Source organism: Sciurus vulgaris (genome assembly GCF_902686455.1).
Source record: "Sciurus vulgaris genome assembly, chromosome: 9".
NCBI lineage: Eukaryota > Metazoa > Chordata > Mammalia > Rodentia > Sciuridae > Sciurus > Sciurus vulgaris.
The window spans coordinates 79,206,021-79,225,543 of record NC_136469.1 but is presented as its reverse complement, the minus strand read 5'-3'; the positions used below and the strand labels follow the sequence as shown (position 1 = coordinate 79,225,543).

Sequence of the window (19,523 nt, the reverse complement as noted above, 5' to 3'; positions counted from 1 at the left end):
GATAAGCCAATCTCAAAAAACCAAAGGACAAATGATCTCGCTGATAAGTGGATGATGACACTTAACGGGGGCAGGCAAGAATGGAGGACAGAAGGACTGTATAGAGGGAAAAGAGGGGTGGGAGGGGTGGGGGGATGTAAAAAATAACAGAATGATTCAAACATCATTACCCTATGTAAATGTATGATTACACAAATGGTATGCCTTTACTACATGTACAAACAGAAAGAACATGTATCCCATTTGTTTATAATTAAAATAAATTAAAATTTAAAAAAAAGTTAGGCCCTGTTCCAACCAGAAAGCAAATGATGATCAACTTAAGAGTTAGAAAAGTTATTTTGGCTCAGTTTCAGGTGTTTAGTTTATGATCAGTGAAGTCCATCACTCTGGGCTCAAGGTAAAGAAGAACATCGGGGCAGAAGGGCACAGTGGAGGAACACTGCTTACCTCATGGTGGTGAGAAAGAGGGTTGGGTGGGGAGAGAGAGAGAAGGGGCCACAGGGAAGATGCACCCTTCCAGGGCACACTCCCCAGTGACCTTCCAGTCATGCCCTACCTGCTTAGTTACCACCCAATCAATCCATTCAACCTAGGATGAACTGATCAGGTTACGACTCTCACAAGCATTTCACCTCTGAACACTCCTGCATTAACACAGGAATGTGCAATAACACAATATTCAATTCTTTTCTATGCACATATTTTATGTTGAGTTAACCTTCATTTGTTTAAGGATTTACTGTAAATCTCTAACAATTAGAATATATGCTTTATTGTAGATGCACATTTTAGTCACTGCTAAGCACCAGTATCTGAAACTGTGCTGGTACAGACTAGTTGCACAAATATTAGTTGAGAGACTCAATCAGTTAAATAATTAACTAATCTATTCACATGTATTTAGCAGAGAGAATTTGCTTTAAGAAGATAATCTGCCTAGGAATGAGGGAGAAAGTGGAGGAACTAGGCATAGGAAGTCTGGCAGAAGCGAAACTAATTAAAAAAAAAAAAAAGTACCTAAGGAAGCAAATCATCTGCTGCTATCAAGTGGAAGACTTAATTTGCATTCTTACATGTAAAGAGAGTCATCAGAAATTCTATAAAAATTTAACTCAAAGATTCAAGTAAATGTGCTTACTGCTATAGAGGCTGGAGAGAGATCACAGCAGTCAGAAGCCTATGAACTAATTTGATGCAGTGAAATTTATAACTGTTCAACAGTCCTTTTATTTTTCCCAATGATCTTTCTGATAGTGAAGCTACTCCTCTGATTCAAATGTATTTTTTAAAGCAGGTTTCGTTCTTCTTTGCAAAATATAAATTCAATGCATAAAACTTAGAAAATAGAGATAGAAAAAAGTATTCATGATCATAGTACATGGAGATCATCACTGTTAACACAGTTGTCTAAAAATATGAGTATATATTAGGACTGTTTTTTTGTTTCTGCTAAATTATAAGACCCTGAAACAAGGGCTGGAATATAAACGCTCAATTAATAACTATTGAGTGAATCAATTAAGACATGCATTTCATATTTTTCTTCACATTCATTACCCATTTTAATAAGAGGTTCCCCTTATTCTTTTTGATCCCAAGGGCCCCCCAAAAGAAAAAAGATATTTAAAATATTTTTTTACTTTATTTATCTTTGACCCATGGATCTAATTTTTGTGTATTTCTTGGCACACTTTAATATTTTGACTATCCTTCCTAAATGCAAAACTGAACACAAGACATTAAAAGGGATGTTGAAGCAGAATATAGACGAGGGCAATGTTCCAGATCTTGCATTTTATGGTCCATTTACAATCTGAGGATCTCCTTGAATTTTAAATAGCAGGATTAGAGAGTTGGTTCCTTATCAACTCCTGTTCCAGGGTGACACCTAGCTTTCTCCCACCTATCTAGAAAGGAAGCCCCATTTGCTGTGCTTGGGTTGCAGGGTTGGTGAATTGCCAGTGTTCTTTCTTTATCTCATCATATTTTCTTTTCCTTTCCCTTACCTTAATGCATATCTAATTTTTCCCTCACTGAGGATGTTTATACTTACCAAAGCAAATTTCATGTTACTTTTCATTCATTATTCATTTTTAATTTAACAATTAAACAATTACATTTTTCAAAATATTGGTTTTATAATCTTCTACGGTCGAAAATGCTCCTACTCTAATTCAATTTAGCACTTTACCTGTAAGTGCTAAAGACAAATTATTGTACCTGAGACAAATTATTATTACTACTTTCTACTGAGTTATGTGGCTTGTGTCCTAAATACATTTTGATAAATATTGGGTAGAAAGAGAAAAGACGAATCTTATTAATTAAAAATACAAACTAAATAACTACATAAGAATTATTATGTTTTACTAGTTTTGAAACAGAGCAAATTGTACAGTGTCAATTTAGTTAAGCCAGATATGTTTCCTTTGTTGTTAATATTATTTTTTATTTTGAGGCAGGGTCTTGCTAAATTGCTGAGTCTGGCCTCCCAACTTGTGATCTTCCTGCCTCAACCTCTAGGGTAGAGTACCTGGGATTACAGGTATGCACCACTGTGCCCTGCAAAAGCAGCTGTATTTGTGCTCTGGAGGTTGGTATAAGACCAAACACTGCTATAGATCATACACATTGTTGCTGATCTGTGGGTTCCTCTTGTTGGTGGAGAACAACAACCAGACCTATGGCTCTTCCGGCTCCAGCCAAGTTGCTCCTTCAGCATCTTCAAATTCTAACTAAGGCATGTGTGAAGGTACCAGCTTATCCTGCAGATCACCTATATGAGTAAAGTTGGCAAACCTGAAAGACAAATGTGCATTCCAGTTTGAACTGATAGGTTCTGATTTGTCACTACAGACCAGTTTTTGCCTTAAGAATTCACAAATTCTCTTGTGTCTACTTGGTTCTTATTTCCCCAAACTTTATGTTCTTTTTTCCTTCACAATTTAGTGAAGGACAGAAACAGAGTGACTTCATAACCTATCTGGAAAGTGACACCCCACCATTTTTATTATATTCTACCTTTCAGAAGTTATTAGGTTCAGCTAGCATTCAAGGAAGGGGAATTATAAAGGGCATGGATACCATAGGCAGGGATCATTAGAAGTCATCTTGTCTACCACATCCTCCCAAACAGACCTTTTGAAGCTTAAGTAAGTGCTGTGCAAACGCTCTCTTAAAAAAAAGAAAAAAAAGGTAGAACTTCTAAGAATCTTAGGAGAATTTTCTCACAGCATTTTTAATGGAAAAGATTTGTGACTGTGACTTACGACTAATGGAGTGGATTATGAATTAATTCATGGGAAACTCACAACATTTAAAAAAAAATGAATTAATGTGGAATAAGGACCCAGGGACAGGCAAACTAGAAAGAAGCATTTCTATCATTCAATTTTTACAGGCAGGAGTGACAAAGACGTCTACTCGGTTGCAAACACTGGTTTATATCTTATGGAAAAGAAAGAATGGTTCAGAATCTGGAATCAAGACTAGGTGATGGAGCCAAGAGCTCTGAAGAACAATCCACAGTGAGCTGGGATGAACCTTAAGCAGAGAAATGGTAACATGTGTTAGGCAGATTTCAAAATTACAGCAGACTAGTGGCTGCTTTGTGCCTCCCTTTCCCCGGCTCCGAATGCAAGTGTCTGTTGTATTTATCCTTTACTCCTTTCACCAGTCTTGGGAGTGGCAGGGCAGGTGAGTTGCTTACTTATTTCATAGGCCTTCAGACCTAAAAGAATATAACCAAGGAATGACACCCAAGGAGCATCATTCACATCTGAATTGGATTTAGGAGAAAAGATCCTGCACCTCTCTGGTTTGAGCCTGCTGATGCTTTTAGGGAGATTCTTGGGATGGAATGAATTTGTTTTGCAGATCATAAGAATGTGAGAAAGTAGACTGCCACAGTTTTACCACTTGATTGCAAGTTCTTTGACATACTCTTCACTAAGAAATTCAGTCTGTGTTCTCTCCTCTCTAATCTGGGTTGGCTTATATTTTCCCCAATAAAGTATGGCAGAAGTGATGTTATATGACCTTTATATGGCACAAAGGGTAATTCCTATGGGATACTACTTCTCCTTTGTTGGTTAGAATACTTGCTCCCGGAGCCCTATGCTGCCAGGAAAGGAGTCTGACTATTCTAAAGGAGGCCATGATGTGCAGTCAAAACCATGGAGATGTGTAGGCAACTAGGTCACAGTTCCAGTCAGGTACCAAATATGTACCTGAACACGCCTTTGGATTGTTCGAGCTCCCAGTCATTGAGTCACGCTCCTTCCCCGTCTTTAAGTCTTTCCACCTGATGCCCCAGGTCTTGTGGTACAGTGTGGAAAAACCATCTTTGACGTTTGCTGTCCAAATTCCTGACCCAAAGAATATAGGAAAATAAGAAACTAAAGTGTGGGGTAGCTTGAAGTGCAGTGATAGTATCTGGGACTAAGCCAGGCAAAAATATCATAGCTAAACTATGAATGAAATGAAATGAGGCCAAAATTTAGCTTTGGAGCACTCAACTGACAGTGTGTTTGTAATTATTTAAGGATCTTATGTAAATCAGATAATGTATATAAGTGCTTTTATTACCATGTCTTCCAAAAGAAAGCAAGTATTTATTCTTGTGCCAAAAGAAATACATGTGTAGACATACTTCTGATTGATCACTATCAGTGACCTACTAGTAAGAATCTTCTGGTTCAATGTTCCAAAACTTTAAAGGTATATTTCCAAATTGCAGATGAATAAACATGTGGTTTATTGTTCAAATCATACAAATATGGGCAGAGCTGGAATTCAAATCCAGATCTTTTTTGACTATAAATCTTATTTTTCATTAACACATTCTTTTCCTTCCACACATTTTAATATCTAGAGATTAAGAAACTACACTTATGAAAAGTTGTTCCCATCAAAGAAGTTTCAGAATGAAAAGCTAACTTACACCCTAGAAAAGAGAGGTGAGGGATGATTTAGTGGTTAGGAATATAATAAGTTTGTATATGGGGATAATTTTCTGCATTTCCCTGTTCGTGTTTAAGTGTCTTTAATTCATAAAAATTAAAATTTAGGTCATCTTAACAAAGCATTTCACTTTGGTGAGGATTAAGCCTTCATTTTATACACTAGGGTTTGATAATCATCTTTACTTCATGATTTCAAAGAAAAAGAAAAGACAGATACTGGATTTAATTAGTACAATTTTGCATACAGACACCAATGATGCACAAGGTTCAGGGTTAACTGGTTATTAAGGCCCCTTTAATTTTCACAGAGATAGTAACCACAGCTCTCACCAATGCAACATTGATTATTTCACAGATAACCGGCAAAGGACTCTACATACCTTTTTAAAATCCCCAGGGCAAGCTTCTAGAGTAAATATTATTTTGCCTTTTTCTACAAGTGAGAAAGATAGTACTCAGAAAAGTAAATCATTTTCCCAAAGTCACCCAGCTAGGAAATAGTGGAGTTGGAATTATAGGATGGTTCAATCTCTCACATTCTCATCTTTATAAAGTATTCTAAAGGAAACATAATAAAATTGCATGTGGGAATTACATATGATATGGCCAATCATAGGCAAAATAAACCTGTAGTAGTCTTACAGGTTTTTATCTCTCTATATGTAGGGTTTTTAAAGTCACAACTATATGATCTCTTTTTGAGAATATCATTGCTATTATAACTGTACAGTTTTAATACCCATCCAATACATAAATTTCCTACCTGTATATGTTGGTAATTTTAAAATATATACATGGAAAAACATATAGTACATACAAACCAAATGCAAATAAAAATATTTTTAAAAATTTTAGAAATTCTTTAAGCAGGTTATGTCAATCCTATTAAAAATGGTTCTTCTATGTACAATACATAATCTTTAAAAATACTACTCCAGGAAACAAAAACTCTTTGGTTCAGCAAAAGGACTCTAAGTGTGGATATCTGATTTGTTAAGGATGCACTTTCTTGGTTTGGGCCTCATTTATCAAATTGAAATCTTCAGGTTGAAGTCTTCAGGAAGCACATAACTGACTTTCTCTAGATGATGAAACTGGTGTGCAGAACAGATGGAGGTTGCTTTTCACATAGACTATTATCATATAAAAATATAACCAGAAGCTTGAATAATGCTGGAATTTGCGTGTCATTTTTACTCTGCCAGACTGAAAAAAAAAAAAAAATTACAGAGAAAGTTCTGCTTCCCATCCATTTTGGAAACAGGGAGTAAAGTGAATATGGTCAATACCTTTAAACATTCATTACTAGTGATGTTCTTAGGTACTAGTATTCAAAAATATCAAAAACATTCTATTAATTATTTGGAAGATTGCCAGAAGGAGGCAGGAAGAGGCCAGATGCTAGGTGTCCTTTTGTTTCACTTTGCTTTGTTTTTGCAGTACTGGGGATAGAATACAGGGGTGCTCTACCACTGAGCTATATCCCCATTCCTAGTCTATTTCTATTTTATTTTGAGACATACTTTTTTTTTTTTTTTTAATTGGTGGGGACAGGATCTTGCTAAGTTGTTGAGGCTGGCCTCGAACTTGCGATCCTTCAGCCTCAGCTTCACGAGTCACTGGGGTTATAGGTAGGAACCATCACAACCATCACACCTGGGTATTTTTTTACTTCTAAAATCCTATGACTTCTCCAATGGCATGTAATTATAAACATATCCAGGACTCAGATGTCTTTAAAAAGAGTCATTAACTCCTCAGAGACTGCAAAGCATCAACATTTGCTAATAGGCTCCTCATTAAAAATTAATGGTAGCCACTCTATCCCTTTTTGGTTTATTAATAGCAACACTGACAGAATTGATCAAAATAGCTCACAGAGTTTCAAGAGTCTGCAACCTTACCTATTGAAATTTATTCTCCTTTATCTCTAACAGGGAGGAAAATCTTTCATGATTTCATTCTAGTATATTTTCTATTTTGCTAGTGAAAACATTTTAGCAGATAGAACCTTTCCAAAGGCCCTCATTTAACCATACACTATAACCACTTTTAGCAGGGTTTTTGAAAATCTCTGAGGTATCACAGCGGGTCACAGGAGAAATAAAATAGTTTTGACTTTATTTTTTCTAAGTTTCTCAACAGAATATAATTCCCTGGTTGGACAAATTAACTCTTTAGAAAGAAAGATCACTCACTAATACTCAAACTCACCTTTCCCCAGACTAGTATCAGAAGCATATTCGTATATTTCTAGGCTGAAAACAGTCGAGAGCTATTGATTACCAAGATTTCTGTAAAACACCATTTTAAGATGTCTTCCAGCCTACATGGAGTTATTGAGTGCCAGGGGAATCTTCCAAAATTCCCTCATATTCTTCCTCCTACTTGCACAGAACTTAGTTGCTCAAGGGCAAGGCCCTTGTTAAACCTTATTATGACTCGAAAGAGAAGAGTATGATTGGGAAGGAGCAGTAGATTTCAGAGAAAACTATGCTGCTTCAACAAAAATGGTTTGATGGTGGAAACCGGGGAGGCAATGGCCTTCAACATATGACACAAGCATAGAAGGAATACATGAATAATTCACAGCATCTAAATGAGACATTATCATTCAGAACCATATCTGTCCCGCTTTTCTCCACCTCCTGTGCAGGAATTTATTTTCCCTAATGGTCTTCCAAAAGATACTGTAATGCTTCGAAGAGAGAAATAATCAGTGTCGAATTATTGATCCTTATTGTCCTCTTCCATAGTGCATAGGCAGTAATCATCTTGTCTTCTGTTAGAAGTCCTTATCCCAGCCGGACAGCTCATCTGGAGGAACTCCCTTTTCTGGAGGATACTTGTCAAAGTAGCTGTGATCTATGGGTCCACTGAGCTAATGTAGAAAGTTTTAAGACAAAGGTGAGAATAATGTTGATTAAGCAAGCTGTTAATCCTTTTTCTACCTGAACACTGATTCTATGCCACAACCACTTGTAAATAACACATTAGGAAAATATGGGCTAAAAGTCATTATTGAGACACAGTCCTAGGTTTCTGTGATTTCTCCTTAAGAAGCAAGTGATCTGGTCACTGGATTATGTTCATTAGGAGCTACCTGGCATGAGGAGTTACTTTCTAAAGAAAAGGTAACAGAAATAATGTCTACGATTTTATCAAATTGAAAAATATTTTAAAAGCAAATATGTAAAAGTCAAAGTTTGTCAGAGCCTTTCTTCTACTTTGTAAGTTTCTTGCCAATTTGGAATTTTTATGTGAGTAATTCATCCCTATGAAGTATCAAGAATGCCAAAGGGACAATTCAAAATATTAGTGACCCTGTTGAAAGAATAAAATGTCTCTGGTATTAAATTAGTTTGCAAATCAGGTAGTTTCTAATTCTTTGCTTTCAAACAAATTATATAATACCTATCTGATGAATCAGGTTACAATATCATCAAAAATACTGTTTATGATCATGTGTTGGAGCTTGGGGGCAAGGTGGGGGAATCATTCAATGGCTAGTGGTTCCCTTTTTGTACAAGGCAGCCCTAAAGGAAGCAGAATATAAGCTGACCTGAGTGGAAGAAAGACATATCCAGGTCAATGCGCCGTTATGTTTTTGCTAGTATTGTCTCTGAAACAACTGTTAAAGCCTATGTCTCTCTTTGCACATTTGCAGATTGACCACTAAATTTTTCATGTAAGTTTTAATAGTTGTGGAGAAAGAAATTTCTAGAATGTTGTAAATATTGTCATTTTAAGATAACTGTTATTGTTACTTTACTCTTTTAACCATGTCTACTGTACTCTAAAGACCATTGTGATTTGATACCCATAAACCATTTTAAAAAGTCAGAAACATTACATCACTTTTGTCTCCCCTGTTACCATTTCCCTATAAAATTCATCTTAATATAAAATGGTTTCATGCTATTAAAATTTATTATTTATTCTTTCTTTATCATTAGGTGCTTTAAATTTTATTTTATTTTTTCAATTTCTGTGACAATGTAAAATTCTGTGATAGCACAAATGTTCCTTCTGGATTCCATTATAATTACATTTTTAATAACATGCAGTGCCAGATGATATAAATATATTACAGATTTTTAAAGGTTACTATTAAATAAGTGATATTTCATCTGTTAGCCTGATGAACACTGAATACCTTGGGTCTTGGGTGGCACTGACATGTAAATAGTTCCTGAGAGGACAGCTAATGCTTGTCAAATAGGAAACAGTATTGAGATCAAAATTACTATGATATTTTCACTAAATTTTTTAAAACTGTCAAAAAACCATCTGCACCCATGTGAATGAGTTATGCATCCATGTGAATGTGTGTGTGCGTGCACTCCTGCCCCAAAATCTGTTCACAAAAATAAGTCCTCAGGAAAAAAAATTAAGAAAGTAATACAGTAAATATCATACCTCCCTTCGTAAGGGTGATGGAAGATTCCGTGCTTTCAATCCTTCCCAATTAAAACCATTTAACCACCTGAGAAAAGAGAAGGGGAACATTACTTATCACATCCTTTTGTTTCCAGCTTTCTCCCTGCAACAGTGCAGCTACAAGAAGCGAGAGGAAAATCACACCACCATGCTGGTTGTCTGGTCTTGCATTAAATGCATGTGGGAACTTTATGCTACCCAACAATCGCCCAGATTTCCCTTTACACTCCCTCCGAGTTTTCAGAATCCTCCATTCTCCCGAGGTCCTTGCTTCTTATTTCAATGAGAAAATTGAAGCAAAAAACAAAAAACCCCTTCCACAATGCCCACCAGTCTATGTGCCCATGTTCTGTGTTTTCTTCTTTCCTGTACTATGAAAAGATTGCCTTTGCTTGCAGCTAAGTTTAGTGTTTCCACTGTATGTATACTGGATCTCATTGCCTCTTCTCTAATCAAAGATATACTCCTACAATCTTCCTCCTTCCTGAATCTTCTTCTCTGTTAGATCATCAAACATTTTATTTCCTAGAATGCAAGACCCTCTCTTGACTTCAGTTCCCCTTCAACTCCCATTCCATTCCTCTGCTATCATTGGAGGAAAACCTCTAGAAAGAGTTATTCAATTACCCTCTCTACCTATTTTTCTTCTGACCACACAAGAATCTGGTTTCACTCCCTCCACTCCATTGAATCACCTGGATTCTCAGTTTTCCTCTTACTTGATCTCCTAGTAGACTTTGCCATTATTCATCAGACTCAACCCTGTGCCTGTTCACTTGGATTCCAGAACATACTATCCAGGATTTCTTTCTACCTTCTTGGGCACTTTCCCTCCTCTTCCAGAGTTTTCCTCGTGAAGCTGGTAAGCTCCAGGGCTCAGTTCTTGGACCTTTGCTCGTTTTAGTTATTCTCATTCTCACTTCCCAGATAATCCTCCCATTCAGCCTCATGGCTTTAAATGATATTTATATATTGGTTTCTCACAAATTTCTATTACCAGCAAAGACTCTACCTCCCCATTGGTTTAATAGGCTATCATCTACAACTGCTATTTATCACCTCCCATTTGGATGTCAAATAAGCATCTAACACAGATCAGGACCAAATTAGGTGTCTTAGTCAGGTTTTTCATTGCTGTAACCAAAAGACCTGAGAAGAACAATTTTAGAAGAGGAAAAGTTTATTTGGTGCTCTTGGCTTCAGAGACTTCAGTCCATAGACAGCCAACTCCATGGGCCTGAGATAAGGTAGGACATCATGGCAGAAACTGTCATGGAGGAAACAACATAAAAATCAGGTAGCAAAGAGACCACTCCACTTACCAAACACAAAATACATACCCCAAAGGCATGCCTCCAGTGACCCACCTCCGCTAGCCACACCCCATGGCTTACAGTTACCACCTAGTTAATACATTCATCTGGATTAATGCACTGATTACAGCAAGTCTTTCATAACCCAAGCATTTCACCTCTAAACTTTCTTGCATTGTCTCACACATGAGCTTTCAGGGGATACCTTATATCTAAACCTCATCGGGGTCCAAATTTTCTCCACTAAACTTGCCTGAATGCTTTAGTTACTCAAATCAAAGACATTGGTTATTCTTTATGTGTGAAAGTTATTCTTTCACACATCCTACTTATGTTCATGAGCAAATCTAGTTAGTGCTACCTTCCAAATCTATCTGTATTAGGACTATTCCCTATCCTCCAAACCTTCACTAGACTAGAGCGGATGAAGTTCTACTTTTGTTTATGAAACAACCAGCCGCAAGAGAGATCACTTAACACATGCCAGGTCATATCACACCTTTGCTTAAAATTCTTCAGTGCCTTCCCTCTCACTTGGTGTGAAAGGCAGTCTTTATCATGTCTTTACTGTCACCTGTAAGACCTTACAAAATCCCCCTTTACACCACTGTCCTTCCACTATATTATTGCTGTCCCACTTTTCTCTTTGTCTCTCTCCTGCTCATTTATCTCCCTATCCTTCTTCCAACCAGCCAGGGATGCTCTCACTTTTTAAGATCTCTACATGCAATGCTGGATTGTTTTTTCTCCAGATCTTCACGTGGCTCATTCCCTCAATGTCTTCAGGTCTTTTCTCAAAGGCCATCTTCTCAGTAAAGCCTTCTTTGGTCTCCCCGTCTAAAACGGCAGCCCCTCTCAATTCTCCCCAATCAACACTTATTTTCTTTCACTGCTTTATTTTTCCTCTTTAGCATTTGCTACTATCAGATAAACCACTTGACTTAGTCATCTTAATTTCTACATCCTCCTCTAGAACAGGAGCCCCATGAGGGCAGGAGTTTTCATTATTTCCTTTCCTTTTGTGCACCTAATAATTCAGGCAGTGCTTGGGACAAAATATGGGCTCAATAAGTGTTTATCAAATGAATGCAAGAGAACACTCTAAAGCAGGAGGTACTATTGTGTATTATAACATCACTCTCTCAGGGTGATGATGTTCCTAGTGACATGTATCTAAAAAGCTCTAAGATAAGGAAATGTTTTACAGTCATCTGTGAAAATAAGGGATTAAGCTGATGTCCAGATAAAGTTCTTTCATTTATTGCTTATGTTTTGCTAATCTAAAAAGTGGTCTCTAGCATGTATGCCATGCTTGGTGGACTAGAAATCTAAAACTAGAAGTCAGGTTCTTGCTTCTCTTGAACACAATCTGTTGTATCTCTCAGGATCTTATAAAAAAACATGGAAGAATATTATTCTATATCCTTTGATGTTTTCTACTGGGACCCTGAGGTCAGGGTAGCCAGACAAGAGATATTTATGGAGGGCCAAGACACTACTTTTAAGATGTTTCTATTTTCATGGGAAGTGACAGACAAAAACCAAACAATAAAAATTCTTAAACAAATTTTAGATTCTAATAATTACTAGCATGCTATAAGAGAATAAAGTGTGAGATGATGGCAGGAATGGGAATAATAGGAGGGGTGGCTTTTATCTGGGGTGGTATTTAAAGAAGCAATGTTAAAATTAAGACCAGAATGAACAGAAGGGAGAAGAAGCCACAGGAAGATCTGCAGCAAGGGCCTTCTAGGTGGAAGGAAGTGGCAGGAATGAGCTGAAATGTGGTGAGTACAGAGAAAACTGGAAAAAAAAAAAAAAAAAAAAAAGGAAAAAATGGTATTTGAGAAATAACAAGAGGCCAGATCATATTAGTGTGCTTTAGGGTACAGTAAGGAATCGATTTTTCAGTGTGATGGGAAGCCAGTACAAAATTCTGAGGGAATGATGCATCCAGTTTTCAAAAGATAATTCTGGCTAGGTGGGGAACAACCACAGGGGACCAGGCTGGGCAGGCAGCAACCATGGGGGTGAAGGCAGGGGGATTCTTAGGATGCTGTTACATTCTTCTATCAGCCAAATCAGCACTTCTAGCTGCCTCAGTCTCTCTTCACCCCAAAGTTGATTTTGGTTCCCTCCTTGACAACATTTCCTAATCCAAGTCTAAGTTTAGCAAAAGAGAAGGAATTAAAAACAGAGATGGCAAGTGCTAGTACATTCCATTTCAGATGCCATTCCTGACCCAAATGCCATTTTAGTAGAAGCTACTGGAACTTGAGTCAAAAACTAGTCAAAGACTGAGGGCCAGGGAGCAGCACCTGGAGTTCAATCTCCCTACGCTGCTGCCCTGCTGTGAAACCACAGTCCTCATCCTTTCCTTGATCCACCTATCGCTGCTTCCCACAGACTGAGTCTCCATTTTTAGATATTTCTAGGTACACAGTTCTGTAGATTGCTTTTTTTTTTGCCACTAAATACGGTAACAATACATTTAATGTATTTTATTTGCTCTCTACCCAGAAGTACTTCACAAACATTAATAAAAATCATGACCATTTCTCTACTCACAGAGACTGTATCATTACAATGATTCTACTCAATCAAAGAGACTGTATATCTCCTATAGAGTACTTGCTACAATTTGACTTACAGTACTATTTACTTAACATGAGTGGCCATTCACTTCATACTTGGCCTTTTGGTATTGACCACATTTTAAGCAATACAAGTGTCAGCATGTACTCATGGGTGAAAAACATTCACCAAGGAAATGTTAGCATCAACAGCACATAAATTGCTTCTCTGTTTTTAGAAGGCTTGTAGAAGCTTTTCTTAAAAGTAAAACCAATATTTAAAATACTTGAAACAAACTACTCCTCTTCCTATCAGAAAAAATTTAATTGTACCCTACAAGTCCACTAGTCTTCTTTTAAAAATAGATGTGATTGAGGTCTAGTATATAAGTTAGCTCATAAAGAGGAGAAAGAGGCGTTCTATAATGATTTTTATTTTTAGGAAAGACGATTAAACACAGAATGAATAAAAAATATGCCATGTTAACCTGTATTGTGTTTAAGTGAAAAGCTAATAGGAATATGTCTCTAAGAATATTAAAGCTTTCAGAAGAGTAGGAAAATCTAATGCCAAACCTTAGATTTAAAAAAAAAAATATTCTAAGAATATGCTGGGGAGAAACACTATATACCTTGGAGAATTGAGGAAGATTGAAAAACACTTCTGTTTGGTGAGAAATACAGTTTTGTTTTGTTTCTTTCCCTTCCCAAACTTTCTTTAAAAACACCATGAAAACAGAAATAGAGAATGAAATCATGGTTTCGAGTTCTTTGATCTCACCGGAAGGTACGGTGTAAACCTGGTGTACCTCTTTGGTCAACTCTGTCCTATGCATTATATTTTGACTTCGCATCTACCCATAGCAAAGACCACCCTGCCTCTTAAGAGGAACAGGCAAATTAATCCCTACAAGGAAGGAAATTCAGAATTCTTTATTAGGATACCCAGGGGCGGAAGTTCTTTACCATCGATTTGCATTGTGCATCCAATCATAATTTGGTACCTACATTTAAATAGACTTGGGTAAATAATAAGTAAAAAATAAAGCTGCAGGCTGTTAACAATTATATCATTTCTGTTTCTCAACTACCCCAGAGCCAAACATGAAGACTCTTTAATGAGAGAAAGGGGGAAAATACATTGGAAGAATCAATTTAATTGGCGGAACACTTGTTTCCTCAATGTGAATGGTGTGTTGATGTGTCATTTTATAATGAGAAAAGAAACTGTGATAACAGCATGTAGTCAGGAAGAAGATAAATTGGAATCTAAGACAAATAATGAGCTTTACAACTGAAGGCAATCCAAAGGACAACAAAGAACATTAAAATACTACGAGCATTTTGGTGTCTATAAAATATGCAGATTTATCTGTCTTATTTCTCCCTCTTTCTGCTTTTTTTTCTCCCTCTCCCCTTTCCTCCCCAAACACCCCTAAGGCAGAGCTTGATATCAGTTTACAATGTTGAATACATGGCTTTATTTCAAGTAAGTTCATGAATACATAGAGCAGAGCTGGCAGCTTGGGGATTTTTTTTTTTTTTTTTTTAAGTTCTGCTACTATTTAGGAAAATGAATAGTGTTACTATTTGTCGGCAGCCACATCTCTCCCTTTATTTTCACACTGTGTTGATGTGTGCCCAGTTCTTCAGCAAAAATATCTATAGACGTCTGGGGGTGTGGAGTGTGTGCTTAGCATGCACAAGGCCCTGGGTTCAATCCCCAGCATCAGAAAAAAAGAAAGAAAAGAAAAAGAAAGAAAAATCCACAGAATAATAAACTATTGACAGTTGTTTCCCTTTCTAACAGTGACCACATCAGTGAATTCAAAGGTTTTCAATAATGAAATTCTCAAATTTATTTTAGTACTTTCAATGTTTTTTTTTTAAGTGATATTTTCTATCTATAAATCATAAGCAAAGTGAAAATATCTTGAAACTTGCAGGACTCAGTCAGGCACTGACTTAATAAACAGAAATCCTAAAGGCTTAAAGGGCCACATTTGAATATGTAATCAAATCAGAGAGGATGTCTTAAGGAAGTTATCAATGGCTCTGAAGGCCATTTTTAGAAATTCACAGAACTGGAAATCTAACTGCACGTTAGATTACAGCACAAAGAGAACTTGATGCCTGAGGATCTGTGTAAATCAAGGTTCTTCACCAAAATAAATAAAATCAATATGAGGCTTCAGAATTTGGAGAAATATTCAAAGGAAAATTATATTTCAACATATTAAAACTTAAAGAGAATACAGATAACTTACAATAGTCACATACTGATAAGCTCATTATATGTTGAAAATATCCTAAATCAAAATATACCTACACTACTGAACATCATAGCTTAACAACACTGTCCTTTATATAGAGAGTATTGGTTGTTTGCCTCCATGATCATGTGGCTGCACAGGAGCTATGCCTGGCAGCTGCTAGGAATCACTATAGTATTGCACCACAGATCTGTAATCCCAAAAAGATCAAAATTCATCATATGGTTTCTACTGAATGTGTATTACTTTTGCACAACCATAAAGTTAAAAATCATAAGTTGATGCTATTTAACTATTGATCTAGCTGAATATTGAATATTCTCCTGAATATTGACAGCAATGATTGTAGTCTATTTTATTTAAAAAGTCAGTGCCAAAAACATTTAATTTCTTTACAGAATCTAAATTAATAATAAAAAGCAATGAAAATAGCAGTGAATAAAAAGTTAAGTTTCTATACCTAAAAATGTGATTTTGTTATCTGTTTTATAATTTTGTCTATTCTCAATATGAATTTCCAAACAGTAGAAAAATCTTCTTAAGATTGATTATGGTAACCACATACAGTAAAACAAAGGAGGAAAAGCAAAATAAAACAAAACTGAAGCAAAAAATAAAAAAATGGAAAAACTGAAAATATACATGGGGTGAAGTTGTCAAAATTCCCACAATTTCTATAAATTATTTTTTCTGGGCAAAAAAGTAACTAAGTAACTACCTACCTGTGTTTCTTAATATCATTGATTCCATTCTTCAGATTTCCCAGTCTTTCTGTTGGATTTTGCCTGAAAGAATAATTTTTTAAAAAGGCAGTTTATAATAATTATAAATGAATCAATTATAATTCATTCATTCATTCACCAACATCCATCAAGTTCCCACTGTGTATAAGACATCTGAGTTTAGGGAGATGAAAAGGACATGGCTCCCTGGAAGAGGCATAGTTGAATTAGTTAGGAATATATTTGTATGAATTCTTAAAATGAACTCTAAATGAATACTTAGTGAGTACTAGCTTGCCAACTTGACTGAGAAAACCAGGGAAAGCTTTAGAGAATCATTTACATCTAAGCTGGAATCTTCTTAGATGCAGGCAAGAATTCCTGCTGGCAACCACAGCTAGGTTTCATGTTCTAAATTTACTAAATTTTAATGATTCAGAAAAAGTTCAAGTGCACAAAACAAAAAGGAAGAAAAAAAAGTAGCAACAAAGTGGAACTTAACCAAAAAATCTGAAGCCTACTATTTCTGATAAATGATTTTTAGTATTAAGTAGAAATTTGGGGTAATTTAAAATAAGATCAGAAGAGTATCTTTTAAAAATTAAAGGTTGACAAAAGACATATGGTAGTATTTTATCAACATTACTGATTTTCTCTCAAACTAACAAGGTTATAAATACATTATTTTAATTTTAATCCAAGGTTTGTTGTTCTATTTTTCCCTATATCAGATGAAGATGATATCTAAAGATAATCTGTGAAATCTGGATCTTTTAAAAGTATACACTGGTACTGTGGTTATACAATGCATGAGGTAAACTCAAACTCCTAACTTAGTCTGCATAACAGGAAACATCTTTCTTGAAATGTAATTCAGCAACATTAAAAAAAGTAAGTGTATACCTAATTTAAAAATGTATATAGAGAGAACCTGGAAGCCTTCATACTTAATCCAAAACAAGGGGTTACGAATGATCATTCTCACCTGCAAAGCCTACGAATCAAATCCTCAGGTCTCCTTGTTATCTTTCTGGGAAAATCCATTTTTTCGATTCCTTTGAGAATCAGATTGTAGGTCATCATTTGATCAACTCCAGAAAAGGGTGGGCTAGGGAAAATCCAAAATAGGGACACACTAAGACCAGATTCCAGGGATTCTTTTTTCTTTCTTTTTTTCTTACTTTTTCTTCCCTCCTACCATTCTTTCCTTCCTTCCCTCCTCTCTCTCTCTCCTTCTCCTTCCTCCCCACTCTTCGTCAGTCATTTTGTAACATATTTCACATCACTTAAATCACACACACACACACACACACACACACACACACACACACACACACACAGAGAGAGATAGAGGTAAATTGTCAGTTAGTGATGATCATTAAAAAGAAAACTAAAGGAAGGGAGAAGAGAGAGTTATGTGATTTTTTTTTTTAGACAGTGAATAGGAAAAGCCTCTCCTCTGAGCTAAAGTTGGGCTGGAAGTATGAGTGAAGAGAGGAAGTGCATGAGCTATGCTGTTATCTGTGGGTAGAATTTTCTGAGACAGGAAGAACAAAGACCGTGTGTCAGGAGTGGGCCTGGTGCTCTGGAGCTGTGAGGTGGGCAGTGTGGCTGGTGAAGTGAGTCAGCAGCAGAGGAATGTAAGAGATGAAGGCAACATCATGTACATCCAGTGGGCTATGGTAAGGATCTGGAAATGTATTCTGAGTTGGTGATCTAATTTACAGAAACAAGTCAATTTCTTCAATGAATAGAGAATAAACTATGATGGGGGTGGGCTGGGGTCAGTAAGAAGGTCTGCTAGCTTGGTAGAGGACAATAGTATTGAAGGTGTGAGACTTGGTTGGATTCTGCATCTATCTATACTGTGAAATGAACTGATTATCTGTGACCCCTCCAAAATTCATATGTTGAAACTCTAGTCACAATGATGGTAGGTAGAGGTGGGCACTAAGGAAGGAAATTAAATCATAAGGGTGAAGCCCTCACAAATGAGATTAGTGCCCTTCTGAGAAGAGAACAGAATTCTGGTTGGCCATTTTTTCACCATGTGAGGATCAAAGGAGAAATTGGACACCTGTACCTGGAAAGAGAGTCCCTTACCAGAACTCTCTGGCATGCTGGCATACTGATCTTGTACTTCAGGCCTCCAAAACAATAAGAAATGAATATTTTCTGTTTAAGCCACCCAGTTTATGGTATCTTGTTATAACATCCTGAACTATGACAGATGGTAAAAACAATAAGTTTTGCTAATATGAACAAAGGTGATGTGTGGGAGAAAAAAAAGGATTCAAGAATGATGCTGAAGTGCTTTGGTTTAAATGTCTATAGAATGGAGCCATCATCACTAAAAGAAGAAAGGCTGGGGTGGTAGTTGGTAATTTGGAACTGGAATGCATTCCCAAAGGCCTATGTGCTAAAGGATTAGTTGTTGGCCTGTAGTGCAACTGGAAGGTGATGGAAACTCTGGAAGGTGGAGCCTTTTGGAAGGAAGGGAGGTCATTGGAGGCAAGTTCTTGGAAGGGATGAATATTGGAAAGTTGTTCTCTTCTTTCTTTGCTTCCTAGCCCTCATGAGGTGAATAGGCCTCTTCAGCTACATGTACCTGCCATGATGTACTGTGTCACCACAGGTCAAAAGCAATAGGTCCAAGTGCCCATGAATTGAAACCTCTGAAAACATAAGCCAAAATAAAACTTTCTTCCTTATAAATTGTTTACTGTATGTATTTTGACACGCAATGGAAAACTGACTAACAGTGAGAATCCAGAGCAAGTTATGAGGAAGGGAATCAAAGGTTAAGTTTTGAACATCCACATGGAGATGCTAATCAGGCAGTTGAATTTATGAGCCTAGCATTCAGGACAGAAGTTAGGGATGAAAGTATGATTTGTGGACGTCAGATAGCATTTATGGCCATGGAACTTGATGATGTCACCCGGGAGTGGTAGATAGAAAAGAGGTTAAGGACTGAAATGGTCCAATGTTGAGATGTCAGGAAGATGGGAGGCATCTAGCAATGAGACTGAGAAGGAACCATAGTGTGGGATCAGAAGAAAGAGGAAGGTCCTAGAATCTATGTGCAGTGAATATTTCAAGGAAAGTACACCTGAGATGAGTAAAAAAGAATTGAGAATTGACCACTGATATTGGATAACATTTCATACACTTTGCTCTGAAAACAATTTCAGATATATTCTATTATGCCATCAATAAAGATGATTTCTACTAC

General features: G+C 36.6%; 1 protein-coding gene across 4 annotated transcripts in view; it reads right to left on the bottom strand.

Moving 5' to 3' along the window:
• Window positions 1–3,269: 3,269 nt before the first annotated feature.
• Window positions 3,270–19,523, bottom strand: part of PRKG2 (protein kinase cGMP-dependent 2) — a 112,257-nt gene continuing 96,003 nt past the window's right edge. For all 4 annotated transcript variants that reach the window (XM_079153460.1, XM_079153461.1, XM_079153459.1 and 1 more), the window contains 4 exons: window positions 17,274–17,396; window positions 16,289–16,351; window positions 9,387–9,453; window positions 3,270–7,848 (listed from right to left, as the gene is read on the bottom strand). In XM_079153460.1, the coding sequence (XP_079009586.1) occupies window positions 7,753–7,848; window positions 9,387–9,453; window positions 16,289–16,351; window positions 17,274–17,396 (349 nt within the window). In that variant the 3' untranslated portion in view covers window positions 3,270–7,752. The remainder of the gene's footprint in view (window positions 7,849–9,386; window positions 9,454–16,288; window positions 16,352–17,273; window positions 17,397–19,523) is intronic.